A 22,073-nucleotide genomic window follows, 5' to 3' on the forward strand; every position below is an offset into this window, starting at 1 on the left:
TGAAATATATTATTTTAGCTAGTTCATTTACCTGAGAAGGGATGGAGTGAAAGTGGAGTGGTGATAGTGCTTTTTGGGCAATTTTGACTGATAGTTTACATGCTGCAGAACATTTGTGAATTCTCACTTCAGATACAGATTACACAGTATATAGATTCTCTATTTCCAGTTTGCACTAGGTGGCAATCTCAAAGAAATAAAATGTTCCAGAGTATCAGGTGCTTTCTATGCTACATGTTTTGTCTTTGCTGGGAGTCTACAGAGGGCTGATGCAGGCAAGGCTGTTTGGTCTGGTTGTGTTTCTATTCCTCCTTTCTCACGTAACTATTCTTAATAATTTGTATTATGTAGTGTCTGCTGCATTATAAGTACTGGTTTTGAATGGTAGATTTTGACATCACTATATTAAAATGCTAAGTTTAGAATCCTCCTATGTTCATATATTATGAGCTGTTTCTGACTTTTTAAATACACTAGGTTTTTTACCCTATGAAAACCAAAACCTTTGTCAATTTGAAAGGTACATGGACATCATCAGCTGAGAATGCCAATAGATTGATTTAGTTGAGATAAGAGTGTTTTTCCAGATTTCTGTCTCTTTTCCAGATCTCAGTGCCTGGCTATCCTCATGGTAAAAAGTTTCTCCTTACATCTAGTCAGAACCTCTCTTGTTTGTAATTATACCTGTTGTCTGTCATTGTTCTGCCATGCACAGTTGAGAAGAACCTGTCTCTGTCCCCTTGATAACCTCCTTGTAGTTACTGGATGCTTTCTTCCAGCTTCCCCCAGAGTCTTCCCTTTGCTGGGCTCACCATGCACTGGTTCCTTGTCCTCTCAGCACATGGGGCGTGCTCCGGCCCCCTTGTGGCCTTGGTGACCTTTGTGCTCCATTTTATCCATGTCTCCTTGCACTGTGGTGCCAAACCTGGACACCGTAGTCTGGGCATGGTCTAAGGAGTGCAGAGTTGAGGGGCGCAGTCACTTCCCTCACTCTGTGGGTTGGCCTTCTGTGTCTGCAGCCCTGGAGGCTATTGCCCTTCTCTCTAGTGCCCTGCTGACTCAGCCTCTCCTGGCGCTCTGTCCTGCAAAATTCCCAGTACATTTTCTGTAGAGCTGTTCTCAGCCAGTCAGTTCCCAGCCTGTATCACTGCAAGGGGCTCTTCCTTCCCCAATATACAGCTGCATTTGTCTTTGCTGAATTTTATGTGTCTCCTGTCAGCCTGTTTCTCCAGTTTGCCTAGGTCTCACTGGATGGGGTCTACCCTCACTCTTATAGACTTCTTCCCTAATTCATTATTATCTTTCTAACTGTATTATTTTTTTCTTTTTTTTTTCTTTTATTTCAAGGACAGCACAATTGTTAATCATTAATAACAATGTATGTTTCTCTTTTTCTGACGGCTACCAACTTATAAGAACAATTCTGTGAAGTTGTTTATAGTACTGCAGCTGTTAAAACATTATAATTGGAAAACCTGTCTTCTTTTTAAATGCTGCCTTCATATTTTCCCAGGATGTGAAATAGTCACAGGATTTGCAAGTTAATGTTGCTCTGACTTCAAAACTGCCAGAAAGCCATTATAAATGTTCCATTTTACAGGAGATAGGCTATGTTTGATTACAATCTACTTACTGAATAAGAGGAGTTTTAAGTTTTATATTTTCTATCTCTTGTCTATTTTGGAAGGTTATTCAGTGTGCAATGACTCAAGAAAAGAATATGCAATTTATGTACTAATTGTTGTTCTAGGATTTTATTTTTGCAATGTGTTTTTATTTTGTTGCCCAGAGTGGTTGCGGAGGCCCCATCCCTGGAGGTTGCATGGGGCCCCAATCTACTAGTGGCATTCCTGCCCATGGCAGGAGTTTTGGAAGCAGATGATCTTTGAGGTCACTTCCAAAGCAAGACATTCTATGATTCTGCCAGTGTTTGAACCCACTGTTGGGAAAACATTAATGGGAGATTATGAACATTCAAAACAAGATGACTTGAACATAGGTTCATCCTCACCAAAATAAACCCAAACAAGATTCCTTTGATTTATAAACATGTTACTTTTTTTTTTTCTTTTTTTTTTTTTTTTTTTTTTTTAGGTCATTTCTATCGCCTAGAAGGAGCAAATGATTTTCTGCTTTGTGGCAATAGCTCAGATGCAGGGTAAGGTATACTGAAAATGACATACTATCTGTCTAAACAACATGTAAAAAACATCAATCTAAACTTTAAAAAGGTAATTTAGTTACCTAACATCACAGTCAATAATAACATGGTCATGGTTCCTAGTAGCTAGACACTTGAATGAGTAAAAATGTAAGTGACAAAATACTTTGCTGGAAATTTGTTTTAAAAACTCATATGTAACTAGAAAATTCCACTTATGACCAGATTTTGGGAAGACATCTTTAGGCTTCCTCTGTCTGGCTGCTGCATGGCATGGCAGTGTCTTGCTCTCTTTCTTTGACAGTTTTTTGTAACAAAATCACATAATTCTATGTGCTTATGAATTATCAGTCCATCCCTTGGTTTTGGTTGGTAATAGCTTTAAAATATACATACTCAAACTATTTTTGTAAGCATTTAACTTAGATATGTAACTATGAGATAATTTTGTGTATGTGTATAAATGCACATCAGATAGACATCCATACATGAAAAGAAATGTCCTAATTGAAACGGTGTGCTTACACTTGATAACAAGGTTGCATCACCTACTCTCAAAACCAGTTTGAAAAGTTTCATGAGATAAAAGTATCCCCGTGCTGGTTCATTGCTCTTGACAAATTGGTAGAATTTCTTAATTAGGCTCACACATGTGAAGAGGCCAAGAAATCTGGTAGTCAACCTCACTGACAGACAAAGTTCAGCAGAAAATATGTATGGTGGCTGTCTTTCTCCTGAATGGAAGTATCCACTTACTGAAATCTCTGTGTTAAGTACATATATTGTTTTCACTTAGGAGATATCTGCAGAGGTAATATCAAACTGTTGATAATAAACTTTATTTTGTTTAAAATTGTGGAGGGAGGTAGAAGGAAATATTGTCATTACGTTTTTGTTCCTTCTGGATTATTCTTTAAAGAACAGACTTTTAATTTCCTCACTAATTTTTGAATTGTTTTAAGCCATAAATAGCAGCACCCTCCACAGATGAAGCTCAAGAAAAAATAAATTAAAAAAAGAAATGTATGAAATTTGAGTATGGATTGTTTTGCCTCTTTTTTTTTTTTTCCCTCTCCTAGTAAATGTCCAGAAGAGTTTGTCTGTGTGAAAGCTGGCAAAAACCCCAACTATGGATATACTAGCTTTGACACATTCAGTTGGGCCTTCTTGTCACTGTTTCGACTGATGACACAGGACTATTGGGAAAATCTTTATCAGTTGGTGAGTATATATTAAAAATTGTGGTTAGTATGTTACTGGTCCCAACTCAGTCATGGAAAGGTCATTCTTATTTGTATTACATACCATTGCTATTGTCAGCTATTAAATTTATCAAAGAAAGCAAATTCAGTTACAAAACTAAGCAGACATGGACACTTCATACAGAATCTCACATGATTTCTGAAGAGGCACATGAGGGGGTTTTTTGATCCTTAATTTAATTTTACAGTGTATTTTTCATTTTGTGTCTCGTGCTATTTTCAAACATGTCAATGTTGAGTTTATATTGTAAAAAAAAAAATGACAGTAAAACCTGAACCTTAACTTCAGTATTTTTAATCCTGTTTTTGTAACTTAGAATTCATGACTTGATATAAGTTAAGTTTTCTACATCAGCTTTTCATTATATGGTGTGTGTGAACATTTTAATTATAATAAATACTATCTTCTAATTATCTAATCAGTTGTGCCATTTTTAATTCATTTGGTTATTTCAAAGGGAGAGCATGCTAATACATGGTAAGCCTCCAACCTGTGATATGTGACTTACATTAATAACTAATCCCACATACTTTTCAAGATTATTAGGCATTAAAGAGGTTTGTTGCAAAGCAGCATGATCCTTAGGCATGCTTTTCATGTACAAGAATGCTCCTTTTTTTTTGATTACTTTGTAATACAGAAAACTTGTATGATTTTACTACAGAAGGAAAACCAACTAAGTATTAGTTTTGCACTTTTCACAGTCATTAATGCTTACGCACTGCAGAACTGATGCATTTCTTCGCCAGCTGGTTGATTTCTCTTCTCCTCCTATAGACACTACGAGCTGTTGGCAAATCATACATGATATTTTTTGTTGTGGTGATTTTTCTGGGTTCCTTCTATTTGATTAACTTGATTTTGGCTGTGGTTGCCATGGCCTATGAAGAACAAAATCAGGCAACTATTGTTGAAGCAGAGCAGAGGGAGGCAGACTTTAAGCTGAAGCTTGAACAACTGCGGAAGCAGCAAGAAGAAGCTCAGGTATTTTCTAACAAGAGTCTGGGCCTTCGTGTGTTTCTTTGCATGCTATTTGTTAAAAGAAAACCAACAATTAAATTCACATGTTAAAAAACCCCATTCTTTAACATACCTCACAAATACTTTAGACTGTTTTTTCTATGCTTCTTACTTGCTTTTTAAATATGTAATATCTAAAATGTTAATGAATTTCTGAACTGAGAACAAAGAGTAGTCTCCGAATCAGAATAATAGTTTTAAATAAATCTCTCTTCTCTTGGGGTAGTATTTAGTAAACTGTCATGATGATTTTCCAAATTCTAATCTTAGAAATAATTTCAAGCCTTGATTAGAGTGCACAGTATTTTCATCTATAAATTTCTGATTCATTTTTGCTACCTTTGATGCTTCAGTGTCTCAAAGACTGGAAGCAGCTTAAGAAAGCTACTTAAGTATAAAGTTAGTATTAGTTTACTGAATTGATACAGACTGAAGTGTGACTCTGTGTAGCTCTTTTGTTTGCGGTTGCATTCACTCTAATTAATAAATTTATTTATTTTCAAATATTTTCTAATAAACTTTGTGGCTGTAGAAGATGTGGGCTGACTCCATGATATGGATGCGAAGTAGAACTCCATTCAGATTCCATTCATGTTGCAGAATTTCATTTGTAGTTTTGCACAAATCCAACTCATCTGTTTACTAGAAGTAATTTGATACAAATCTTAGGAACAAGGGCTATATCCTTCTTTAATAATGGTGTGATTTATAAAGCATCTTGTTAAATAATTGCTGTGGCAGGCAATAGCAGCAGCTGCAATAGAGATGACTGAGTACAGCTGTGAAAGTGGGAATGCTGCACCCTCAGATAGTTCTTCAGATGCATCGAAGCTTAGCTCAAAAAGTGCCAAAGAAAGGAGAAATAGAAGGAAGAAACGAAGGCAGAGAGAGCTCTCTGGAGAAGAGGATGACATGAAGGATGAAAAGCTTCCAAAATCTGAATCAGATGGCAGTATCAAAAGGAAAGGTTTCCGTTTTTCTTTTGATGGAAACAGACTATCTTATGGGAAGCCATTAACGTCACCCCACCAGGTGTGTGAGTAATGCAATTGCCATTTTTGGAATTTATGAGATTACTGTCATATCCAACAAACTTCACTGCAAATTTGCAATGTAAGGCAACAAAGGAAAAATAGTGTAGCATTCTCTTAAATACCAACTTACTGTTGGTGTTATTTTCCAAAGTGTACCTTAAAAAGAAGTGTTTTTTTCTCTCTCATTTTATTATTTGATACCTTAACATGCACAGCAGCACTGCAATTTCCTAGTTCATCTGAAATAGAAATGCCTTCTTAATTCATAAAAGGAAAATTTAAGAATAACATGAATTTAGAAGAATAAAGGTGTTGATATCTTTTAACATAATGCATGATCTGCGTGGATTGTTGGAGTTTATGGAAATCTTGGGTTTTCTCTTTAAAACAGAGATTGAAACTACTATGGCCTTATACGTGTTATTCTTTTTCTCTCCAGTTATTGTTTTGGTACACTGTAAATTTACCCATTTAGTTGACTTTCATCTGTAATGCATCTTTGAGATCAGCCTGAGGCAGTGTATTAAAGATAACGCTGACAAAGTCCTGAGGAATATAAATTATTATTTTTTTTCTTATACACAGACATGCATCTTGTATGGTTATAATCTTCAGACTGTCATTTTTTGTTTCCTTTGCAGTCTTTGCTGAGTGTTCATGGCTCCCTGTTTTCTCCCAGGCCTAGTAGCAGAACAAGTCTTTTCAGTTTTAGAGACTACGGAAGAGAGAAAGGATCTGAAAATGACTTTGCAGACGATGAGCACAGCACATTTGAGGATAATTCGAGCAGAAGAGGTTCTCTGTTTTTGCCGCGCAGACACGGCGAACGGCGCAGCAGTAACATTAGCCAGGCCAGTAGGTCATCCAGAAGGCTGACAGTCTTCCCAGTGAATGGGAAGATGCACAGCACTGTGGATTGCAATGGAGTGGTTTCCTTGGTGGATGGACCTTCAGGTCTGTTGTCCCCTACTGGACAACTTCTGCCAGAGGTGATAATAGATAAACCAACGATTGATGGCAATGTAAGAAAATTATAAATTACTCCAGGTTTCATGGCCTTTACTTTGTTGCATAGACAATGTTTCAATGAAATTATTGCTTTGGAAATGGACCGGAAGTTGTGAATGCTTTTGCAGATCTTACTGTAATGAAATGGGTTTGCAGTGATTCAGTGAGAAGTGAGAGGCTGATGCATGAAAGAGAACAAAGTAGTAAGGTTTTACATGCCTGCAAAGCAAGGATATGCATGCATCTGCTTAATGAGTCAGATTAGAGATGTTCCATTGCTAAATCTGTTCTAGAGCCCAAAATAAGATGTTCAACTCTTAAGCTTCCTGTACATTATTAGATTATTTCAATCATTTTTCTTTATGGTTTTAGCCTCCTTTTAAGTGTATTTTCTGATTCTCTGTCAATAATGTGCTCGTTCTGCTTTTCTCTCTTGTTCATACATTTGGTATTGTGCAAATATAGCATAGTCTTTAAGATTATGTTGACATTTTAAAAATTCTGAAAGCATTTTATCCTCCTGGGTTTCAAAGAGTTTCTCACTGCCTAGGATCAGGGTATAATTTTAAAAAAACCCAAACCAGCAAAACATTTTAATTCTGCTTGGTTTTTCCTTCTCCCTCAGTCTGCTTCAGGAATGGAGCAGAGACATCTGCATGTTTTTCCTAAAAACGTTATTTTACTTGGACAGAAATATCTATATCGGTCACAGTACCTGAAAGTACATCAGCCAGCTTCCTTGCAGTTATCAGCCAGATGCCTTGCAGTTATAATCTTCTTGTAGTTCATTATACTTTTATTTTCATGCATTTATTTAATGTATTAAAAAAAATTCCACCTATCCTTATGCATTCCAAACATCTACGGAACTGAGGTGCGCTCAATACTATAGTTGTAACACAACTTTCAATTTTTAAAATAAAATCACATTAAACAGTATTCATTATTTGGATCAATTAAGTCAGACGTATGCTATTTCTTCAGTTGAAATTCATAAAATAAATCAGAGTTGATAACAATAAATTTAGAAAATGTAATTTAAATTAGTTTTGAATGGGTATAGAGATCAAAACTGATCTTTAAAACTTACTTTTATGAGAGTTGTTGCTGCAGAATCTTCCTACCATTAATCACTTATTTGAAGTATCTTGTGAATGAACTAGTTTAGAATGGAAATATTGGTAGAGAAAATATGGAACTCGAACTGGGAATTTTTTTACACGAGTTCTGCGGGTCTTGTTTTGTTTTCTTGGCTGTCGTTCCCTCCAAAATTTCTTGGTGTCTAAAGTGGAATAATGTTGAGTGTAATGCAGTGGAAATATGGGAACTAAGTATTCAAATGTTTTTCTTAATGTTTTATAAGTATTAATAGTATTAGAAAGTATATATTGAAAATAGTAATTTAAAAAGCATCACAGAATTTCTAAAGTTGAATTTAATTTACACACCTTTTTTTTTTTTTTTTTTTTTTAATAGAGCACTACCACAGACATAGAAATAAAAAACAGACGTACAAGTTCGTATCAAATACCAATGGAGTTGCTGGAGGATCCTGATTTAAGGGAAAGGGCCATGAGTTTAGCTGATGTTATCACAAATAAAATGGAAGGTGTGTTAAAACTGTAGATACTTGAATTTTCTCGATATAGTCCTAGACTTGCTTGAGGTATTGTATCACCATGCAAATAAAAAAGAGAAAAAATATGTTGCCATTGCAAATTCATAAACTGAATAATGGGAAAAAATGCATGTACACAGTGAAAAAAGAAAGGAAAGAATCTAAGAAGCAGGCTGATGTAAAAAACTCATTCTAATTAGAATAGGTAATGTGTATGTGTTTTATGCTAGTTATTCATGCTTAGCAGTGGAGTCATTGGAAGAAAGCCTTGTGATACATTTTGGACTAACTCTACCGTAAAAATATTAGAGAAAATTGAAGTCCAGGCTTTAGTTAATAAGGAGAAGGAAATTTGTACAAGGATTCCATGGAACAGTGGAATGACTACTAGTGAAAATCATGAAAAAAGCTTGAATAATTTTCAAAACCCTATTCAGGCGAAAATTAATGTTATTTTTTTCCTGAAAATAAGTACTTAGACATTTAAGAGGACTTTTAAGTAAAGTTTTACTCGAAAAAGATCCCTAATCCTAAGCATAGTTTTTATGGCTTTTTACACAAGACCGTATGTCATTAAAAAGAGCCAAGTTTTTAAATTAGTTTTTCAGAACACTTGAAGTTTTTCATTTAGTCTTCTAAACCCTTTTGTGTCAGAAACAATAATTTAAGTTCCTGGAAATCTGAGGTTGTTCCTCCAAGTGTTCTTAGTGGCTCCAGGTATAAAGATTAAAGCCTGAAAAAGCAGATAAAAATTATCTTTCTTCACTTTCTCCAAAACTTGTTCATTATAAATTTTTCTTTTTCTCCAGAACTTGAAGGATCCAGACAAAAATGTCCACCTTGCTGGGATAAATTTGCCCACACTTTCTTAATTTGGGATTGTTGTGAGCCCTGGTTAAAAGTAAAGAGTCTAGTTGAGTTCATTGTAATGGACCCACTTGTTGATCTGGCTGTCACTGTTTGCATAGTTTTAAACACACTGTTTATGGCCATGGAGCATTATCCAATGACTGAAGATTTTGAGACTGTACTTAAAATAGGAAATCTGGTAAGTCCTTCAAACTATAACATTTTATACAGTTGGAACCTGGTTTCTCTTTGGAATAGAATTGCTTTTATTGTTTTTATTGTCATCCTGTAAAATAAATGTTAAAGGTTTAATTGTACTAAACATACCATTTGGAATATGTTGTATATAAAAGTATTTGAGAGGTTGTATCTTCAAGTTTGATTTCTGTATTACAACTTCTTCAGTAGAGTTTCCAAAAGCCAGAGTTTGAATTACATGAAACTGAAAGAAATCTGACATGCTTTTGTTCAGTATTACAAAAATAAGTAGGAACCAAATTAGATCCTTTTTAGTGTAGGTACCATTAATAACACAAAAAGAGCTGAATGCTATTTTGGATTATTATTTTTCACCGCCATTTCTGTGTGTTGATTTTGTATTTCCTTGAGACCATTTATTTGATTAGACCATAACAATTTGGAAGGCAGAGAATGTGTGACTTACTCTAAGAGTATCTGTTGATACAGCTGGGTTTTGTTCCTTAGTGGACACAATCTGTGGGTCGGATTTGGTGGGGTAGCTTTGTTTGGTTTATAACAGCAATAATACAGGTATGTTATACTTCTTAACCTATGCTTATTCTAAGTGGTTTTTCTGGTGATTCTGATGTAGAAAAATAATAAAAAAATTTGGTTTTTAGAATATGTGAAATTTTAATACATGTTGGTAACATACTCAGACTTAAGTACAGAGTTAATGTATCAACATTTCAATCGTATGCTGATATTTTTAGCCAATACTGATAGAGTTCAGTGTTTTCACCAGATAAACATCTCATGCTGCTGTTTAAAATATATGTAGGGTGTTCTGGAGGAAAAGATAGGGAAGACAAATAGGTGAGGATCGGTAGCTGTTTCAGGAGGCTGTCCTATGATTGTGTCTGTGTTTTACCCAGGAAATTCCCATTTCTACCTTTCCTGTGTAATGGAGTCATTTAGTATGTGTGAGTATAAGTGTTCCTTCATGCCAAGAATTTGTGTGTGCTCCCAGTCAGCCAATATGCCGCTATGACACTGGTGTAGTTTCAGCAGTTGCTTTCTTCCTTTTTGGACTCTGTAGCTCTGCACTTTAAGGACTGTAAAATGGTTCTGATTTTTTTGAACTCTTTTTCATCTTTCTCATGAAAGATAGTAATTTATGCAGTTTTATAAATTCTGGTGATCATACATCTACACTAAATACAGTGAATTTATCTCAGAGGTGTTTTTTGCCTTCTGCTTCAGAAGATATCAGAGGCATTCAGATTCAGAAAGGAGTTTTACTTCAAATGCAAGCCTTGGCACAGTTACTTTTTTTTTGCAGTTAGAGAAGAAAAGCTTACTTGTGAGTTATTATATAGACTTCATCAATAGTACATGACTCAAATTTATGACCAGTTCATGTTTTCATACACACCTTTGTTAAAGCAGCTTCCATTCTGACAAGAGCGAGTGTATTATCTTGCTGGGGAAAGTTCCTTTAATTAGATGGATGGCAGATGTAAGAGGCAAACTGGAGGCCTGTTAGGAATAACTTATTCTTCAGTAGACACTAAATGTATCTTAGCTTTAACTGACATTACGTATTTATGCTACAGCTCATTTTGATGTTGCCACTTACCTTCTTTGTGGGGTTCAGCTTGTGATAATTTTACTTAGTGACATTCTGCTTTAAGAGGGATGTTACTTCTTCAGTTGTTCCTTATGTGCTGGTTCGACTTCTTCGTATTCATCCATAAAGTAACAATAAATTTTTTTTCTTCAGGTTTTTACTGGAATTTTTGCAGCAGAAATGGTTCTCAAGATAATTGCCATGCATCCTTTCAATTATTTCCAAGTTGGCTGGAATATTTTTGATAGTTTTATAGTTACTCTTAGTTTGGTGGAGCTTTTTTTGTCAAATGTGGATGGATTATCCGTTCTCCGATCATTCAGATTGGTAAATAATATATCTGCATTAAATAATGAATTGTGTTTGTACTTCAACACTATTCATATAAATAAGACACCTTTTAGCATTAGGTATACTTTTTAGTAAGTGACACAGGATATCTCTGCAGGTATGTTTTAAAAATTATTTATCATTGAATACTATGTACCATTTAATTGTTCAGAAGCAAATATTCTTTCAAGGGAAAGAGCTGTAATTTTATTGTAATTGTTTAAACAGGGAGGATAAAGCTCAGTGAAATGTACAATTTGTTTAATGTATATTGAGAAGTAGAAAACATTTGTAGTCTTGTTGACTTTCATATCTGGAAAAAGCAAGGCTAGAGGTGTTTTAAAATGTAAGAATTAAAAAATTTATGGGTTTAATAAATTTCAAGAAGATTTCCACTTAGCAAGAAAAAAAAATCTTTTTTGTATTAGAAAAATATTTTTATTTTAATTTGTTTCTATGTTTAATGTCCAAGGTTTATTAAGTGTTCAGAATCCACTGTCTGTGCAAATACAACGACTGTTCTGTTTCTTTCATGTGGAAAAAAATAGATATGCTAAACAGCCTCCGCAAACGAACAAACAAACAAAACCTTAGGAAAAAAAAGGGCAAAGTCTAATATTTATTATGTTTTGAAAGTGTGGGTCTCATGAAAGTTATGGTTGTTGGTATAATGTTAAAGTTTCTTATTTTTGCTATTGCTGAGAGTCACTAGTTTGTAATACTCTGTCATGTCTATAACATTTTTGTAACTACTGCAAATAATGCTTGTGTATTTTTTTTTTCCAGTTGCGAGTTTTCAAATTGGCAAAATCTTGGCCAACCCTAAACATGCTGATTAAGATTATTGGCAACTCCGTGGGGGCCCTGGGGAATCTGACCCTGGTGCTGGCCATCATTGTGTTCATTTTTGCTGTGGTTGGGATGCAGCTGTTTGGGAAAAACTACAAGGAATGTGTCTGCAAAATCGCAAGTGACTGTGTGCTTCCTCGCTGGCACATGTATGACTTTTTCCACTCTTTCCTGATTGTATTCCGAGTGCTGTGTGGAGAATGGATTGAAACCATGTGGGACTGCATGGAGGTTGCTGGCCAAGCCATGTGCCTTACAGTCTTCATGATGGTCATGGTGATTGGAAACCTAGTGGTATGTAACTGAAATAATTTTACAATTAATTTAGAATATGAAAGGTAAGAGAACCAGTAATTAATTATAAAAGTATTATTAATGTGATTTTTAAATATGATTTTATTATGTCGGATTGGTTATGAGTGTGGGGTTTGAAATGGAGTTTTCTGTTTGTTAGATTTCTGATCCTATCTAGAGTCCTCAGCTTGGAGGATGATCCCCCTCAGGGTCCAAAGTGCATTTCAGAGGATGTGGATGACACCATGCAGCACCTGGTGTTCAGGGTATTGTGGACTACTCCTGGTTACTTAGAGAGGGAGAGAAGAGGAGAGGCACTCCCAGTATTGGACTTCGAGGGTGGAAGTTTTCTATTTGCTGAAGAGGATATAGCAGGGCCTTTCCTCCCTAACCAATTTAGTCATTGCTTCCAGTCACATATAGGCAGGTTGTCAGGCCTTTTTTAAAAACTTTTTCTGATCTCTCCTGTCTAAATGATTGCTATTGCATTCTTAAGACTCTGAAGTGTATGCCATTTTGAGACTTGCTTGCTTTACAGCCAACATTTTGCACAAATGGAGTAAGGAAACTTGAATTAGAAGGAAGTTGTTACGCAGAAAAAAACCCAGTTTCAATTACTTCAGGTTTTGTTTTGCTTCTTCACTTTTTTGCTTCCTGTTTCATAAGTGGTTTCTACAGATACTTCTGACATGGCCTGTATTGTATCTGCTTTTTTCTTTTTCAGAGTCAAGCATCAGATTGGCACTAGTTTATATGAGCATAAATTTCACTTTTTAAGTTCTTTATATTTTTTAACTTGCCAGTATTTAAGACATTCATTGCTCTGCCTATTGCTCTGCTTTTCTCATTCCCTCAGTTATTTTACATCTCTGCTTTAAACAACTGCCAATAAACAACTAATTTAAAGAGATTTTAAATTAGTCACCCTGGAAGCATTCTTTAGGAATAAAATTTCTGAGAGGAATAAGGTAAGTATCTTTAAACCAAGTCAGCACTGCTTCTAGTTGCACAGCCACTTGCTTCAGAATTTTCTGTAAATCTGTTGTCTTATAATGAAGAGAACTGTGAAGTTATTTGATTAAACTCCATAAGTAGTTTTCTAAACAAGGAGATTGAACTTTGTGCAATGAATATATGTGAATATTTCCACAGTGTTTACTATATTCTGATTTTATTCCATAGCTCTAGGAAGACTTTTTACATGAGCAGACATCCCTCCAGTATGTTCAGGGCTGTTTTATCCCTTTGTCCTTCTGTGCTCCCAACGGATTTTTTTATCTTATCTTCCAAGCTGATAGAAGAGCTGATTTGAAGATTTTAAAGCTGGTACTCTGCTGCTTTGGCATTTGAGTTCCTGGTAACCTCTGGGATTTTATAACTGATACATGTTTTATGTTTTGTCTAGCTGTGGGAAAAGGATGACTTGGGAGTTATAAGACAGGGTACCTTCATCATTTTTATGTCACATACAAAATATATTTGTGTGAGTTTGGACCAGCCTGTAGAAAATGTGTTTTCTGCACAGATCAAAATGCTGCAATTTTCCAGAAAAGTAAACAACTTGAATCTGTTCAGACAGTACCAAAGAATCATTAATTTCTGACCTTCTACAAACATTAGCAATGTAAAGCCACAAAATCCCCTTTGTTGAGGTATAGGGAAGGTATTGTGCTTTAATTGCATTTGCATTTTTTTTACTGTGTACTTTCAGAATCATATACTGGAAATGAAAATATGGTTGAGAAGAAGCATGTGAATGAAAAAAAAATCACCTCTGTTGTCTTTGCCTTTTTTTTTTTTTTAATTAGGTATTGAATCTTTTTCTGGCCTTGCTGCTGAGTTCATTCAGTTCAGACAACCTTACTGCTACAGAAGATGATACTGAAATGAACAACTTGCAGATTGCTGTTGCAAGAATTCAGAAGGGAATAGATTATGTGAAGAAAAGAGCAGGTGAATGTGTCCGAAAGTCTTGTTTGGGAAAACAAGCTGCTGTAAATCAAAGAACAGCAACAGATCAGTTGAGTGATGAGAGAAACCATTGCATTTCCAACTGTACTGTCACTGAACTAAGGATAGATACGAACTATGGCAAAAATGAAAATGGAATGGCCACTGTTATAGGTGGCAGTGATTATACATCATTCATAAACAACCCAAGCCTTACTGTCACAGTACCAATAGCTGTTGGAGAGTCTGATTTTGAACATCTGAATACAGAAGAGTTTAGCAGTGACTCAGATTTGGATGAAAGCAAGGAGGTAAAATTTAAGTATTTTATATTTTGGATGAACGAATTATACTAACTGTCTTGTTTCATAGTGTAATTCTACCTGCTTAGAAATGCAAAGCATTTGTAACTCAAGATTCTTGGACTGTACAGAGAGTGAATAGTCTGAAGTGGGAAAGTGGAGTTCGAGAGAGTAGGAAGTCCTGGAAGAACTGTATAAATTTATGTGAACCCATTTATAAAGATGTTCGAGAAGCAAACTTTACCAAATTGCTAGTTAAATAGAGAAATTAGTATATTTGTACAGAATAAACAGTGTCAAAAGACTGGGGGTTTTTTTATAATTTTAATGTTTCTGTGAACTACAAATGTAAGTAAACTGCAATTTAAAAGTAATGAAGATATTAATAAAGACTATTAATACTCTTTAAGGAAAATCAGCATTACTTTTACTGGATAAACTTGACAGAGGTCCTGACTCAGGCTAATGAGAGCAGTAACAAGTTTTCACGTTCTGAAATCAAAATGATGGGGGAAAGCCAAGGGACCAATGTTTGTATTACAAGGCGAATGTATCAACTAAAAACTCAGGAAAAAAAAGAGAATTATTGAATAAAAAAATACTAATTTCTTACTTGTTCTGGGGAGTTTTAAACCAGTCACTTCTAAGACAACTGCCTGATTTTAAACTGGGTCAGCTCTAGGACTGTAGTCATTTGTCAGCAGCTTCAGTCTGAGGGAAAAAGCAAAATCATGGATTTCAGCAGGATTTTGAAAGACACTAAAAATTTCGATTGCAATCTGTGGCTCGAGCAGACTGTGTCTGGTATCACCACCTCTGGCACCTGAAGATGTGAGGACATAAATAGAGTCTCGTCGCTTGTGCAGACAGCTGTGCTCCAGTCTGGATTGCTTTGTCTGGATTGTTTTGGGGTTTTCTGAGGGGCAGGGGGGGTTGTGTGGTTGGTTTCTGGGAATTCACTTAATGAGTCTGAGACATTTTCGATTGGTTGTGGGCTTTTTAGGTTTTCAGCTGTTTTGTTTTGAACTGGCAATTAATTTGCCAGTATTACTTCCAAAGTTTAGAAAGTAAGTTCTTTCCAGCGAAGTGTAGTGAAATTAAATTTAATAATTATTAAATTATTAATAATAATTTAATAATTTAATGTAATAATGTACTCTTTAGGTGTTTCTTTTATTGCAGGAGACAATGTTCAGTATTACACTTCTGTTTTTTATTTCAGTATTTCAGCTTGTTTCCTGATCCTTGATTTGTTCCATCTGCTTTTTGGAGATTGTGTTACTGCAGATATTACATTAACCACTCAGTTGAGAATACCGTACATTACTTAGGAGGCTTCTTTAGAGCAAAGCTAACAGTATTAGTAACCTGTTTAAAATATTAACTGCTCTATGTAATGAAGCTATAATGTTTGCTGCATACTACAACTTTTGCATATTATTAATCTGACTGAAGAACACTGGATTTCTTAGTGTTTTAGTAAAATTTGGTTTTGTGGAAGGAACATTTAACGAATCCAGGTAATTTAAATCTACCACTTGCCTGGAAATTAGCCATCAGTTGAAGACACCTATTCTTCAGTATTTTATATTTCAGAATTGAGTGACAAAATCTCTGCCTTCTTATCTCTGATATTCAAGATGATACATAAGCACTAGCTGTTTATAAGATACTGTTGCCTAGTATCAATTTTGACTTGCTCAGATTTGAAAAACTGGCTGAGAATTGACAACCACAGGAGATACATCAACTAATACAACCCCCCACCCCGATTTCATGTACGCTTGTTCAAAGTCAGTTGTCTTTCATCTTGTAGATTATTTCAGCTCTTTCTTTCAGACTTCCCCTTCAAATGGAGCAGTTGATGTTGGAGTTGTTACATAGCTACATTATTTGATAAATCCTTGACTAGTCATTGCTAAGAAGTGAGATCAGATTTATACCAGAAGATAAACTGAGGAACTTTCAGGTTTATTGCTAAGCATGAGGTTTTGTTTTTCATAGCTATGCCTACTACAATCCATAATGCACCTTAAACTATTTGAAATTTTTTTTAAAATCATTCGGTTAAATACTTAGATATGCTGGGAAAAACTTCTTATGCATAAGTTTCCGTGTTTAACATGGTATGATTTATTTTTTGTTTTGCCTGCAGCTTTTTCTGAAAGAAAGGACCTAGATGTATCTTACTTAGTGTCTAGTGAAGACCAGGAATAACTTTGAAAATTAAATGCAAGGAGAAATATATTTGTTATTTTAAATGTTTAGGTAATGCCACTTAAAGGATAGCTAAAGCTGAAATACACGTACCGTGGGTGTATCTGTATGTCTTTTTTGTTTGGGCCTTTCTTTTCTTTTTTTTTTCTGGAGGAGGAGGATTTGAGGGTGAAGGAATTTTTGGTGGTGGTTTGGTTTTTTCTTTGTGGAGTGTTATTTATGTTCAGGCCCAAGTCCAGTATACATATATGAGCTACAGGTGTTCTGCTGATCTTACCTTTTCCATTATATATTTGGATATGCTTCAAGGACTAATCGACACCTAAAAATGTTATGTTTTGCAAATGTGTGACATATCTAGAAAACATATTTTAAGTAAAAAGGAATCCACACTTCTGTTTCCCATACTCAAACAACCTCAAGGGTACCCTATTTTAATTTCATTGCGTACCGTTCTTCTCACAGGAGTAAAATCAAGCTGGATCAGTCAAGACTGGTGCTTTTAAACCAGGCAGAGCAACGTGTCAGCATTTTCACACAGGTTACCTAAACAAATCATACATATTTGATCACTTCTGAGATTGATTGGCCTGCATGCTACTCAGCTACAATACCTTTTTCCCCATATGTTGCAATGTAGTGGGAACATGCTCAGCCACTCTTGAGTCCCATGACTCACATCACAGCATGACTCAGGGCAACACCAACATGTTCTTCTCTCCTTGTTACATCTTTGGTATTTTCTGTACTATTTTTGTGGCATAACCTGCATGCTTTGTAAGTTTTATTATTGTTAACTGAATGATTAGGCATCAGCACTTTTCAAGATTAAAAGAGGTTAACAACCTATGATTTTATGATAATAGAAAGGTTGTCCTCACTTGATGTTTTCTGTTCATCTGTTGTACCATGTTTTTAGCTGTCATGTAATTATGAACATTTTCCGATCACATTCATTTGACCAATGCCTCTGTAATATTACATATATACAGTTATTTGTATGCTAAAATGTTTATATCTTTGATATAAATTGTTTTGTGTTTGTTCACAACGTTTTTGTAATTCACATTTCGGTTTTCCCATATAAGAGAAGCTAAAATATAGCATGAAAGATATGCTTCTGGGACAATCAAATGTTTTTTTTATACATATGCGTAGTTCCTTTGAATATGGATGTAATAATTTAGTTATATTCTAGTCATGAAGTTTATATGTGTCTGCAAGGTTGGAATATAGGGAATCATTTATGTAAGTTTTGTTCTTCATCATAAATACTTGTTTCTTAGTGACCTTAATCCAGTTGCTTTATTTTTATAAAGACAAATATAAAACTATAATCAAAATGTCTATGCAGGTGTCTAAATAAATCTGAATGGTTTAAAACTATATAAATAAGGATGTTCAAACAAAAAAAATATCAAATAGGAAAACTCAGATAAGGATAAAATTAAGACAATTTTTAAAAAGACAAAATAGGAACTACTACACTCTCAAACCTCTAAATTCAGAAGCTCTAGAACCATAAAACTCACAAGTTTATTTAGCTTAATTGTACCAAGCTATGCATTTCTTTTTCCTTTTGATCTCTTCTCAATGGTTTGACAGTTCTGCTCTTTACCATTTAGGGATCATTGAGGTAATGCTTGTGCAAACAGAAATTTTGTTTGTATGGTTTTGTTGTGGAATCTTGCATTATATTCCATGTATTCTTTTGCACTGTATTATATACTGGAAGTATTTAGGTCTCTCTTTTGTGTCTGAGGGCATGATAGACTGTTCAGAAAGAATGGAAAAATATCTTTCTAGGGATTTTTGAAGCTATTTTTGAAAAGGCACTTTGGTAGGGAAAAGTAGAATGTGATAATATCCCATCCTAGTGATCCCAGGTATGAGGGGATGAGTGTTATTTGATGGGTATTGATTATGTGACCCTGCTCCTGACTCAAGTTTCTGCTTGTATGACTCTGGACAAGCGTAGAGCAGCATGCAAACGAGTCAACTGGGAGCTTCCAATCATTTGACTGAAAAATACGCCAGTCTTTTTCATTGGATGTCACTTTGTCTTACTTACCTTTCCCTGCATAATAAGGCTATGCTTTTTTTCAATAGATATGTGTGCCAATTTTTTTTCTAAGTTGATCTATTTAATCTAGTTCTTAGTGTACATACAATGTGGCCTTCTTACCTCTTTTTAGTAAACTGAATGGCAGCTAAGGGCCCTGAAAGTTGAAGGATGAGCATTTCTCTCTTTCCTAAAAATTCTCTTCCTGGAGTGGTGCCCTGGATCAGTTAGACTTCTGCAAAGACTTCTGTTGTAAATAGCAAAGAAACTAACTTGTTAATTTTTAATTAGAGGGAGAAACTCTTCTATGCATATTGATTTTTATGATCACTTTCCATGTTGTTGTTGTTTGATACCTGCATCTTAGTGAAAAGTATGACACCCTCACATAAATAAAGAGAACCAATGTTTGATTAAATCTGTAACTCTTCAAGCCATAGGATTTTGCTCAGCACCATCTGTGGAAGAAAGAGGAAACCAGACTACCTGGTTTATAGAAAAATAGTTCATGGAATCTCTAGTTTTATTTCTAGAGTAAAGAAAATTGCCTTTTGTAATTAAAAATAAATTTTGAAAAATTCTAATCTCTGATTCTTCTACCATGAAATATATAGCTTCATGTTCTAAACACATTGATTCTTTTCAGTTCCTTTTGTGTTTGTGGTTGTTCATCTTTTATTCTTTCATTTAAATTAATGTCACTTGCCCAAACAGTGTACTAAGCTTACAGTTCAAATTACTCAAGGTACTTCACATTGCTTTGAATTTTTATTAGTAATTTGACACAAAACTTATTTATTCTTAAAAAGTGTATATTTTCAAACTAATAATTTGACTTATTTAATTAAATATTTTCGTTTACTCACCACCACTGCAACATTTTGATATATATATGCTATGTCATGGAATGATGAAAGCAGCATTATAATAGAATTGTGGAGGGCATATTGTGCTATCCCTGGGTTCAGTAGAAGTAATGATAGGAAAAGTTGTTTGCTGTGAATATTGCTATTTTGAAATTATATTGCTAAAAAAGAAAAGACATGTTTACCATAAGCATGCGTAATATGGGGGTTCTATTCCAGATAATCAGTTTGTAAAGTAATAGCAAAGTAGGCAATATAACAAAGCCATTTTAAATAAAAGTTAATGCAGAATACTGGGTTACTTATTGTTATCATATTGTCTGTCTTCTTTCACAAACATAAAAAAAAATTAATACCAAAAATAATATTGTTTGTCTTTTCACATTTTACAATTGAGGTGTAAATAAAACTTGGATAGCAACTTGTCTGCATTTGTCTCTTAAATATCTCTTAATCATAAAAATCAAACTCAAAAGTGATGTTGATCTGGCAAAACCAAGGTTGTTTTATAAAGTGTGCTTACATCATTCCCTACAGACATTTACTTGTGTGACTTCATTACTGATATTTATACTTCGTGATAATAACATTGTAAAATGTCAGAGAATGCTGTGACCAAAACTACTCTGATTTAGTTTGGTACTCATACTTAATTTAAGTGTACAGGACACCACATCTTCCGTTAAAATCTCCATATCTCTGCAATACACAGGCAGATTAAAAAATAATATATTAAGGCTTATTCTTGTAGTGGATGGGGGGAATTGTGTGTGTGTGTATGTGCTTGTTTTTATGTTTGGGGATCAATTAAATAATGGGAATTATAGAATATTAATTATTTTTAAAACCCAAAAATTATTTCTGGGTGTTGACTGTACAGGTATGTGTACCAGAGTAATGGGTAGTTTCAGAATGCACAATGTACTACATATGTGCATTGGCAAAAAAGAACGCAAATTAATGCCAGTTGAAATGTATAAAAAAGTACTACTAGGAAGCAAAATAAATAGAATATGTATCAGCAAATCAACTTGCTAACAGTTAAATTTCAAGAAATTCTGCAATTCCATGCTCTGCAATCTCTAGATAGAAAGCAGATGATTTATGCACATTTCAACAGCATTGACTGCTATATGTGGGTGTTTTTTTGTATTTCTGGTGAAAAATATTGTTGTTCTTATTACTGGCACATGGTGTTGCATGCTTAGTGAATTACACTTCTAGAAATATAAATAATAATAAAGTAAAAATATAATTGAATTTTATTTTCAGAAGCTAGATTTTTCCAGCTCATCAGAAGGAAGTACAGTTAATTTAGCTGGCTTTGGAGAAGAAAAAAGTGAGACTGAATCAGAAAAAGCATCAGAAGTACAGGCTTGCTTTACTGAAGGTATGGAAATAAAATCTGGGCCTAGCAATTATGTTTTGCTTGTTTGCAACAAACATTGGCAGCTCAAGGAAGCTATTTGCTACAGCAGTCCTGGATCCTAGTTCGTCAAGTCTTAGGGTATGATAATTTTGCCTGTCATAGATAGCAATGCTGATATGTATGAAGTACTATTTGTTAAAGTAAAGTTGAATATGTTTGTATTTGATCATTTATAATATTTTAAAATAATTACCAGGCACAATTCTATAAACTTATTCTCAGAAGACAGTAATTCTGTTGATTTAAATTACTTTGCCAGTAGTGAAATCTGTGAGAGCAAACCGTACACTATGCTCACTTTACTGAGGAATTTAAAATGGAATCATGTGATTATTCATGGTCAATTCCTAGTGCAGGAAAGCAATCCAGTGTGTGATTCAGATCATCCATAGTTCAATGGAAAGTTTGACTCAAACAAAAATCTTACGTTTTTGACATTACACCATAAGTGGGGGGAGAGGGTATATAAATATACTGTGGGTTAAAACTTGCATGTCTTTAAACGTTTTGGTTTATTTTATTTCTGCATAGCTGTATCTTCTAGGGGACTACTGAAATTTACTATGTAGGAAAGAATTTCTGTTTTTCTGTATGTTACAGATCTTAATTCCCTTTCAAATCATGAGTAAAATAATTCAGAACAAAATATGGTCCAGAATTAACTCTCCTATCCTGTCTATGCTTTTTAATAGACTGTTTTGCAGACATCTTTGATTTAGGCTAGGACTTTTGTCCTTTGAAGTATTATTTTGCTCATCTTAATAAAACCAAAATTGTTTGTCAGTGTGGAGCCGTATTGACTATAGCAAGTTCTTAATTAAAAAAAAAAATTCAACAAACAAATGTACCTTTCTCAAGGGATTTGACAATGTATTACAATTTTTCCTTATCTTTGTGTTATGTGATACCAATTCATTCTTGGGCATATGATTCATTTTTTTCATAATGTAAACATTTTGAGTGGTTGAAGGTAAGGTAGTGCATGTTCTTCACAGTGGCAGCTGTTTTATC

The 22,073-nt window shown here is 34.5% G+C and overlaps 1 protein-coding gene across 1 annotated transcript in view; it reads left to right on the forward strand.

The window, feature by feature from the left end:
* LOC136293346 (sodium channel protein type 2 subunit alpha-like) overlaps window positions 1-22,073 on the forward strand; it is a 125,684-nt gene that overhangs the window by 88,729 nt on the left and 14,882 nt on the right. The window contains exons 13-23 of the mRNA XM_066190010.1: window positions 2,095-2,158; window positions 3,241-3,382; window positions 4,202-4,408; window positions 5,186-5,476; window positions 6,120-6,500; window positions 7,963-8,095; window positions 8,914-9,152; window positions 10,917-11,090; window positions 11,880-12,236; window positions 14,045-14,497; window positions 20,906-21,023. Of these exons, the coding sequence (XP_066046107.1) occupies window positions 2,095-2,158; window positions 3,241-3,382; window positions 4,202-4,408; window positions 5,186-5,476; window positions 6,120-6,500; window positions 7,963-8,095; window positions 8,914-9,152; window positions 10,917-11,090; window positions 11,880-12,236; window positions 14,045-14,497; window positions 20,906-21,023 (2,559 nt within the window). The remainder of the gene's footprint in view (window positions 1-2,094; window positions 2,159-3,240; window positions 3,383-4,201; window positions 4,409-5,185; window positions 5,477-6,119; window positions 6,501-7,962; window positions 8,096-8,913; window positions 9,153-10,916; window positions 11,091-11,879; window positions 12,237-14,044; window positions 14,498-20,905; window positions 21,024-22,073) is intronic.

This window comes from Chamaea fasciata, unplaced genomic scaffold (assembly GCF_029207755.1).
Source record: "Chamaea fasciata isolate MVZ Bird 193981 ecotype frontalis unplaced genomic scaffold, bChaFas1.0.hap1 SCAF_8, whole genome shotgun sequence".
NCBI classification, from domain to species: Eukaryota; Metazoa; Chordata; class Aves; order Passeriformes; family Sylviidae; genus Chamaea; species Chamaea fasciata.